The sequence below is a fragment of the Solanum verrucosum genome, unplaced genomic scaffold, assembly GCF_900185275.1.
Source record: "Solanum verrucosum unplaced genomic scaffold, falcon-dt-bn FXZP01000197.1, whole genome shotgun sequence".
NCBI classification, from domain to species: Eukaryota; Viridiplantae; Streptophyta; class Magnoliopsida; order Solanales; family Solanaceae; genus Solanum; species Solanum verrucosum.
The window spans coordinates 2,130,608-2,141,267 of NW_026020363.1; the positions used below are offsets into that span (position 1 = coordinate 2,130,608).

General features: G+C 30.1%; 1 protein-coding gene across 3 annotated transcripts; it reads left to right on the forward strand.

Moving 5' to 3' along the window:
- The first annotated feature begins 5,289 nt into the window (after nucleotides 1–5,289).
- LOC125837779 (transcription factor JUNGBRUNNEN 1-like) lies at nucleotides 5,290–10,036 on the forward strand. Of its 3 annotated transcripts, XM_049516855.1 has the most exons (4): nucleotides 5,290–5,530; nucleotides 8,211–8,312; nucleotides 8,379–8,473; nucleotides 9,643–10,036. In XM_049516855.1, the coding sequence occupies exons 1-4, from the start codon at nucleotides 5,290–5,292 to the stop codon at nucleotides 10,027–10,029; spliced, it is 825 nt and encodes a 274-aa protein (XP_049372812.1). In that variant the 3' UTR covers nucleotides 10,030–10,036. The 3 variants fall into 3 exon arrangements, with proteins under 3 accessions (XP_049372812.1, XP_049372811.1, XP_049372813.1); XM_049516854.1 differs by having other exon boundaries at nucleotides 8,211–8,473; XM_049516856.1 differs by lacking the exon at nucleotides 8,211–8,312.
- Nucleotides 10,037–10,660: the final 624 nt, after the last annotated feature.

The following is a 10,660-nucleotide window of genomic DNA, read 5'->3' on the forward strand; positions in this document are numbered from 1 at the left end:
GATGATTGATCAAGTATTACTCTACTCTTACCTTAGCCAGTTTTTCGTAGTTTATCACTCGGGAACGAGTGATGGGTAAATTGGCATCTATTGTAATGACCTGTTTCCGTCGTTATAGAAAAGCCAATGGGGAAAGAATTTTGACCAGAGAAACTTTTGAGTAGTGACTTAAATTTTTTAGCCTAGTCCAGATATGGACGAAAGTTGATTCAGGTATGGTCTGGGGAAATATGGTAATGAATGGGGGATCTAATTATGAATTTCATCACATGAGTGGATAGCCAATACATTAAGGAGCCTGTACGGCTTTACATAATCGAATTCGGGCAATTAGAACTCTCGAAACTGATCTTAGCGTGAAAGGGTAGTTTTAGAACGTCCTGGTTTGAAAGTGTGCTGTGAAATGGGAGCTTGGAACTCAAATTCTGAACTTCTGTCTCCGTGCAAGCCACCAGGGGGGATTAATTCCTCCAAGATGGGGTCGTTGTGGCCGGCTGGGTCCCGCCGTAGCGGGACAGTCACTACTTAAGTTGGGAAAAACCTCAAATTCATTATTTTCTGCAAAACTTGGTCCTTGAGAGCTAGGAGACGACCTAGAACAATTCTTGACCAGTTTCCCACGTTTTCTAGCGCTAAAGGTAAGATTTTTACTCCCCTAATCCATAATTTGATTTGTAAACCTTAGAATATTGCGTAATGATCATTGGGGGAGGGTTTTGGCCTGAAGTTAATGGTGGGAAAAGTCCAAATTGAATAATAGGATCTTGGGTTTGACCATGGATAGATAAATTGATTGTTATCCGAGTAAATTAGGCATTGTTTATTGATCCTTGCGTAAATTAATTGTTTTTAGACCAAGAACAAGCGGAAAGAATCCGAAAAGGGAAGGCTCAAGTGTCTTAGGAGGATTCAAGCTTGGTTTCGAGGTAGGTGATGGTTTAATTTCCTGTTTGTGTGATATATGTTGGTAATTGATTCATTGTACGCATGCATATATGTGAATGAGGTAATGTAGAACAAATCTAATGAAAATGAGTATGAATGAACAATTGCATGCCATGAACCTAATATTTGATTATATGATTATGAGTAATGTTCATTATGGGTGTGATTGTGATTGTGGTTGTGTTGATTGGACCGGGTGTCACGTTTCGACACATATATTTGATCGGGTATCACGTTTCGACACATATATTGGATTGGGTGTCACGTTCCGACACATAAATTGGATTAGATGTCATGTTTCGACACACTAACAATTTGCGTAGGGGTTCCATGAGAGGACCACTGTGATTCAATATATTCATGTCTAATTGTTTTTTATATTGAGAACTGTATGTTGCTCTTGAAAGGATAATTGATATGTGTATTCTTTATATGTGTATACTATGTTGTGATTACTTGTCTATGTTTCACTCATTGGAGTAGCCACGTGATCCTACCAGTACATTGTGGTTGTGTACTGATATTGCACTTGCTCGTTCTTTGTTGAGTACAGGGCATCTTCAGGCGGTTACTGATCGACTTCTGCTTGGAGATAACTGATCGAGACCGAATTCAAGGGTGAACCAGTTCTTCCAGGCCGCCCTGGATTCTCTTATGTTTAGTCCATTTTCTTCGAACTTAGACTAGTTCTTTAGATATTTCTTATGCTTGGTTGGGGTTGTACCCCTTTTTCTTAGACTTGTTGAAATTAGAGTTTTGGTACAATGGCTTTCTTGTTGTAGGAATTATTTTCCGCAAGTGTTTTGGTAGTTGTTTTATTAAACTTCAAAGTTTATGGAAACTCTATATTTCTTTAGACATTTAAACGTGCTTCCATATCTTTAAATGTTCTAGTTTCGTTAAGTTGTGTAGTTGGGTTGTAGTAATGGTTCTCCCATCAGAGGGTTAGTGCGGGTGACAATCACGACGGACTAGGCCGTGACACATATTCATACTCTTTTAATTTGTATTATTATCATGGTGAGGTAGGGGTGGGAACAGGAGAAAAAATTATTTCATTCTTTTATTTTGAATTTTGGGTACACACAAAAGAAAAATACATGATAAGTACATAGTGGCTTAATGAAATCATCTTCTATTGAAGTAATTATTTCTATATAAATGTCATCATTATTTCCTCCTTTTTTTCTCCCTTGTTTTATCATAAGTTGGGAAAAGTTAAAATTTAAAATGGTGAACAATATGTAAAAAGAAAAAGAAGTAGAAGAGAAAGGAAGCAAGGGGTGGGGGTGGGGGGGTGTAACGACCTTTTAGATTGTTATGGGTGAACCAATGGTGAAAGAATTTGGGTAAGAGAACTTTTGGAGAAGTGAGTTGAAAATTTTAGGCTAGTGATGTGCTAGTGATGTGTCGTGGATTTACGACACTTTTGATGTTTGAACCTACGATGTTTGTAAGTTTTCTAGTGTGTTAAAGTAGATTTGATGTGTTTTGTAATATATTTTCAGAAAAAAAAGATTCGGTAACGAAGTACAAAATTAGGAGTTGTTCATTGGTATTTTAGAATTCACGAGTGCATTCTACGAGCTTGTGGTTTGGACGACGAGTCATAGATGCCTTCATAGATGGAGATTCAGAGATATAAAATGGAAGCTTAAGTTTTACGACTATGCGATACGGATCGTAAAAACATCCACGGATTAGTAAAGCATACACTTGTAGACAGACTAAGTTATGTGGTGATATTCACTTATTTAGGGGACCAAACGCTTGGGTGAACTTAGCCTACTGATCTTGCATGCTACATAATAGAAAGAGTTAATTATATCGGGTCTTACTTAGTTATGAATTCTGGGGATCACAACATCTTAGTTTCGTCTTTTATTGATTCAAAACACATGAACTTGCTACTTTTTTACTTTCTACTTGTGACGACATTAACTATGTTCATTACACAACCCCCCCCTCCCCCCCGAAATAATATGATAAGAGAACGAATGATAGCAACGAAGTCCAAATCACATTTCTCGTGGGATTGATCCTAACCTTTGTTAGGTTCTATTGTTGAATAATGATTGTTTTATACTTCATTTGGGAGGCGTAATTTAAACGTAACAAATTTTTATGTTGTTTCCAGAGAATACGGATTTTGAATTAGGTTCATTATTTTATTTGACTATTAGTCATTATTTCCTGATTTAGTTTTTTTATTATTTTTATTTTAGTAGGTTGAGCACTAGTGCATGACAAATACGTGGAGTCAAAGCAAATATTTTAGTAGGTTAGAGTGAAGGGCATATATGATCTAGTTTTTTAACGGCAGGGGCATCAATGTTTCAAAGTATGATGAAGGGTATTTGCAGTACCATTTATAATAGTTCAGAGATGTATTCATCCTTTTTTTCTATAATAATTATTTATCTAGTTAACTAAAAAGAAAAAGTAAAATAGGAGGAAATTTTTTTTTGTCTTTTACTTAAGATTCCAAGCAAGACAATAATCAGGTCCACAATGGGGGCAGACGCATTACTTCTTCTTGGTTTACTGGTGAGTCTGACATAAATGTATCTTTGGTCAATGATCTATCTATCTTCCAGACTCATTCCTTAGTTGTTAATTGGCTTTTATTACAGTTATTATATTATTATAATTTATTTTATTTGCTTGGGCACTTTCTAAAGTCTTTGAAATATTTTTCTGTAAATTGCATGTTTTCTTCAAACTTTGTACTTTTCAAGTCAATGCCATACCCACACTAGTGGACTCCCACAGTTGCTTGTGATGATAGTTAGGTCATTTATGTAATGATAGGATATATGTGAGTTATTTTTATAACGAGAAATATATTAATTTTAAATTGTAAAATTAAAAAGGTATATTTGACTCTTTTTTTCATTCATTGCATCAGACTTTGTATTTTCAGAGAAGTCATAAATTATCTTTCATGATCATACTCGCTCTATTACTCTCTCTCAGAAATAGAGAATTTTTTCATCTCGAATTATCAATAAAAAATTTATGTTATAAATTATAAGTTTTTATTCATTTCGCACCGAATTAATTCACTAAGAAAACGTATGGCAAAAATAAATTCTCGCTAAAATATTGAGAAATTTCCTAATATTTTCATGTGAAAACATAATTATTTTTTCTCATTAATTCTATCAAAATATATATGAAAGTAGTCACTGAACATTTTGCACTCATAAAATAGTAATTTTTGAGTAGTGACTTTCTATTTTAGACATTTTGAAGAGTTCTTCGTTTTAATTACTTTAAAGAATTGAATTTGTTTATACTCCAAATAAAATGTAAATTTTTTACATCATCATATCATTTAAATTTAAAATACATATATATCTACAAGTAATTGACCCTAATAAGAAAAATAGCTACCTGAAAAATAATGAGGCAAACAACCTAGTACTACATACAACAGGTTAAATTATACTATTAAAATAAATATTCTTTATCCGACTTACTATTTATTCGAGTCAATATTTCAAAAAGTTACTCAACTTTAATAATTTATGTAGTAAAAGTCATTAAACTTTATTTTATATTAACAAAATCACTCAACTTGGGCATTGATATTAATAAAATCACTCAACTCAATATGTCAGTATTCTTCAGCTACGAAATTTGTCGGTATTCTTCAACTAGTGTGTCGTTAAAAAGCTCTTCGCTAATTACATTTCTTACAATCCATCGCTAATCAGTAGCTAAATGGGGATTAACATGATTTTTTTTTTATAATAACAAAATTTTATCTGTCGCTAATTCCTTATTCGCTAGTAGCTAATGTTTTCTTTCTCTGTATTTTTACTATTAATATGTTAACTTCATGTTTAGTCAAACACAATGATAATTAACATGATTTTTTTTTGTTATAATAGTAAAATTTTATATGTCGCTAATTCCTTATTTACTAGTAGTGAATGTTTTCTTTCTCTATATTTCTTACTATTAACATTTTAACTTCGTGTTCAGTCAAACACAATCATATATTATAATAAACAACTACTTACTGTAAATTAAACATGACCCAATTATACACTAGTAATCTCATTAACAATTCCAATATCTGTCAAATACAAACATAAAGTCACTAATTAGTCATTCTTTGACTTATTTGCTAAGTTACAAAGGAAAATACAATTATATATAGTATGCTAGGATCAATGAGGTTGACCAAGCAACAATATATACCATTTCATTTTCCTTCTACTTTGTCCCTATAAACAAAGTTCATTTCATTTTTATTTTCTTTGGGTAATCAATAGTTATTTACATAAAATATATATGATATTTGTTGCTCCATGCAAGTAGTTGAGAGTAATTAGGATGAATAGAGTGAAAAAAGGGCAAGAAAAGATTGAAATTATTGAAGAAATGGCAGATGAAATTAAAACTATGTCCAAAGAGGACAATGAAGAAGATGTAATTCTTCCAGGATTTCGATTTCATCCAACTGATGAAGAGCTTGTTGGGTTTTATCTACGACGCAAAGTCGAAAACAAAAGAATCAACATGGAAGTCATCAAACACATTGATATTTACAAATATGATCCTTGGGATCTTCCAAGTAAGTGTATAAGCATTTGATCACTACAAATAATATCACTCCAAATTAGCTTTGTCGTTAATCCGTTGCTAAATTTCTCATAGGTAGCTAGCTAACAATTTTTTTTGTTGTTGATAAATTAGTGATGAATTTTGTTGTTTAGTGCTACAGAGTTTATATGTCGCTAATTCTAGCTCTTTTAATAATACCTAGTACATGTTGTTGGTGGGAGGGGTAAGATATCACATGAAGTTAGTCGAGATATGCTCAAGCTGACCCAAATACTATGATCATAATCTCTTTTAGTTATTTACGTTATGACCTAGGTAATATAGAAGTTTCCAAGGAAACAAAAAGAAAATTGTGGATAGCCCAAATCCCATTTAAATTACCTCCTCCCTCTTAGTAAATTTTTGTGAGTGTTGTTAATTTGGATCTCATAAGTCATAAGTATATTTTATTTTAGGAAATAATATTAATTTTTCCTCATAATTTGCGTAAGGATTTGGTTAATGGATCCTGGGCTACTTACCTTAATTAAGAATTTAGGTTGAGATTCATTTGAAGTCCTTTTCGTTGCATGTTATATGAACAAATTAATACTCATCCGTTCAATTTTACTTTATTATATTTAGACTTTACACTTTTACTTATAAATAATAATTATTATGAGTATTTTATAACAATATTCATTAACCTTAGATTTTGATAAATGATTTAGATAATAAGTAATTAGTAATATTAAAGGTAAAATATGGGGGGGAAAGTTATATATACTAAAAGTGATAAATTAAAAAATAAAAAATATATATTTTTATGTGAACAAAGTGAATCGTACCCCAAGAAGCTTCAAAAATTTAAAAATGAATGAAGGACATATTGAGAGCTTGTTTATGAAAGTAGCTAGTAATAAATACTAGGAGCTGATAACCACCTTTTAAATAAAATTTAATTTTATAAATTAAATAATTATAGGATAAACGTAGAAGGAAAAACAATTCATATATATTATTCCATCCATTTTAATTTTAATTTATGTGATTGGTTTAATTGGGTATGGAATTGAGAAAAAGAATTAAAATTTATGATCTTAGTCATGAATATAATTATAAAAGCATATCATTAAAGACAAAACTAAAAGTAGAAAACAAATTATTTCACATATAAAAATATACTTTCTCCATTTCAATTTATGTGGCATCGTTTGACTTGTCATAAAAAAAAAAGATTTTTTAAATTTGTGGTTTAATCTATTTATGCTATTATAAATCATTTTTGTTAAGAATAAAAAATTAAATAAATTATTTTTAATTATAAAAAAAATTGACCTTCTTTTCCAAATAAACTAAAAAGAAAAATGTATTAAATAAATTGAGACAAAATATATATTACTTTTAAGCAAATAAATAAAGAAATAATATCACATAATAGAATAAAATAGTACTTATGTTTTGACAGATGTGGTGTAGTGGATGAGGTTGTTTCTCTCTTAACCAGATGTCTCGTGTTTGAGCCTTATGTGATAGAGAGCGCTTCATTCCAAATAGAATCCTATGTAGAGCGAATCTGAAACAGTCGAATTCTAATATAAATATCGGACACCAAATTAAAAAAAAAGAAGTTAGGTTTGAGAATTTGGACAACTTCCATATTCATGCTGAGATCATAAGACGTTAGAAAGTGGCATATTGGTGAACATTGAAATTTATATAGAAGATTTTCTTTCATAATAATCATGTATAGGAATGTGAATTCATTTTTGTCGTTTTACAAAATCAATTTTTTTTCATTTCCAATCAACATCTTTTAAGCTTTTTCGAACGAATATATTTTTATAAATAAATAAAACGTCTTATAGAAGTTTTTGCTAAGAATTTTCAAATTAGCCTGTAGTTATAGAAAGTGATAGATTGATAACATTTGGAGTTATTGGGGACCTGATTTTGGTTGACTTTGTCCTACCACTTAATTTGAGTATACACACACTAACAAACAATATATGGATTTTCATAATATCTCAGTTACATTAAGTTACAACATGTAATAAATTTTATCATAACAACTACTCTCATATAACAATTTGGAAAAAAAGAAATATTAATTTATATGTATATATAACGTAATTCATCCAATTAATGAAAAATACATCGATTCATGTGGTAAACTACACCCTTGTATATTTGGCCATATACAAGATGAAATTTAAAAGGGAAAAATTGATTAATGAAAAATCTATCATCTCCCTATCATCTTATTTTTCTTATATATTTGATACAAATTCTTAAGGCAAAAATGTAGATGAACTTGGCAAGTGAATTGATGATATATTTGAGTATATGTGATCATCTCGTCTAAAAATTTAATCTATTAAATAAAATATATTTTTATTTGACATAATACTAATATGTCATTTAACCTGGCTTTAACTGGCATCTATACAGTCCAATTTTAAGTGTGCACAAGTAGACACACGTCCTATATGATATTCCACATGTATAAGACAATAATAGAAAGTGTGTATCTACTTGTTCAACTCTATATAAGTTTAACTGTCTACTTGTATATACCCAAAGTTAATTAGAGGACATAGATATCAGTTAAAGTCAAGTTCAAAACCACATTTATGAATTATATTTTTTTATTTACTTAATTATATATCATATATAACAAATACAAAGTTATATATTGTGTACAGAATTAGTAGAGGATAAAGAAATGTATTATTTCTGCATGAGGGGAAGAAAATACAAGAACAGTGTAAGACCAAATAGAGTAACAAAAAGTGGATTTTGGAAAGCAACTGGTATTGACAAGCCTGTTTATTCTTCTACTACACAATGCATTATTATTGGACTCAAAAAATGTTTAGTTTATTATAGAGGAAGTGCTGGCAAAGGCACTAAAACTGATTGGATGATGCATGAGTTTCGTCTCCCACCAACTTCCAATGCTAATCACCAAGCTGTAAGTTTAATTTACTTTTTTATTTTTCGTAAGAAAGTCATATTTATTTTTATATTCTCAGAAAAAAGTTATATTTGTTCCCCGCTTTCTTGATACATTTGTTCTTACTATTCAACTTAATTTGGACACATATTTATCTTTAGATGATACCTTATCCACCAATTACTCATTAAACTCAACTGATAATATCATTTTTCATCAGTGGTGTAATAATAGCATGTTTGATGATCGAGTTTTTAAAATTTACTTATCTTGAAAAGTACTTTTTGTCACAAGTATATTTTTTTTTTTTAAAAAAAAAAAAAACTTTTAGAGAATAGCAGTTTGTATTTAACTTAGCTAAGTTTAAAAGCTTTCAATAACAGCTTGTGTTTGGCCATTAACCAATGTTCTAAATTAAAAGTGTTTCAAGGGAAAAAGTTACTCTTGTAGCTTCTGGGAAAAATATTTGTTACCACTCAAAAATATTTAAAGCTAGTCAGATATAAGCATTTTTAGCTTATATTTTAAATATTCAAGAGGTATACCGCGTCAAATATAAACAAGCAAACGTAACATTTTAGGTTAGTTAGATAATTAAAATAATCACATATTTCAACCTATTAAAGAACTACGTACTGGTCCTATAAATTTAAGAAACAGATGGAGGCATAAATAAATTATAACAAGTATGATCAGTATCACTTTAATACTTCATTCGTTTATTTAATTTGGCTATTCTCTCTGTTTCAAAAAAGAATGACCCAATTTGTTTTTAGTCTGTTTCAAAAAGAATGATCTTTTTTCTTTTTTGGCAACACTGTAGCTTTCCACTTGGCATGTTTAAGGTTACAAAATTAAAGAACATTTTGGTACATTTAACATAACTTTAATTTAGAACCACAAGATTAAATTTTTTTTCTTAAACTCCGTTCCAAGTCAAACTAGATCATTCTTTTTGAAACGGAGGAAGTATCATATACTAAAAATAAATACACACAATTACTTGTTTAATTTAACAAATCAAGAGATAATTTGTTACTTAACTCCTAAAGTTACCTTTATTATTAATTATAGACTATAGTCATTTGTCAATATATTTTTCCAAACATTGATTATTATTTATATATATATATATATATATATATTCTAAGAGTGATATAATAAAATTGTCGTTCTATTAATGGCAGGAAGTTTGGACCCTATGTAGAATATTCAAGAGGAGTACTTCCACTTACAAGAGATCATCATACAGTACACAAGAAGTGAAGCATCTACTTGGGGATGCAAGTTCTAAAGCATGTAGCATGGAATCTGATGAAAACAATACTGATCATGACCATTCCAATAGCTTTAAAGATATATCTTTTCAACAACAAAATTATAATAATTATGAAGCTCAAATGGATGAAATTAGGAACCAACAAAATCTAATATCTCATGACTCTACATTCCCATCATCAAGCTCAATTAGCTTTTGGAACACAAATAGTACTCAAGAGGAGTACTTGTTTGGTGATCATGGGAATAAATGGGATGACCTCAAATCAATAGTTGACTTAGCAACAATGATGTAGATGAAAAACAAAAATGGTGAGTATTAGTGTGCGTACGCAAAACTTTTCTCGTAAGTGGTATTGATCATATATTAGCACATGGGCTTAGGATATTTGGTAATGTGTGTTTTTTCTAATATTTTATTCTTGTATGCATCTTTTTCAAGTCGTATTGATCTATTTCATATGTACATATTAATATTTGTAAATATAATAAGTACTAGTTACATATATATTATGGAAATTTTAAAGTTAGATTACGCACCTCGTAAAAAATTTAGGCGAAGGGTGACCTTGTGCATATCTTTCGTTGAAAAGTTATATAGGGTATAAATATTAAACATTAGCTATTATAGGTTTATATTTAACTTTGCACAGACGTGATTAACACAACTGAAGAAGAAAAAATTGTATACCCTTACTTAAATTCCTAACTCCGCCGCATATTAGTTGATTGGAGGTTGAGAAGAGTACTTAAAAGATATTGTTGAAGCCACTAAAGGTAATTTTTGTTGTAGTGACCTTTGTCAATGGAGTTGTTATATATTATATATAACTGCATAGTTTATTACTTCTGTAATTTGGCTGAAGCCTTCTAGTCCATTTGGTCAAATTTTAAAGTGATGCAATGGGAGTTGAAGTATGGATTATC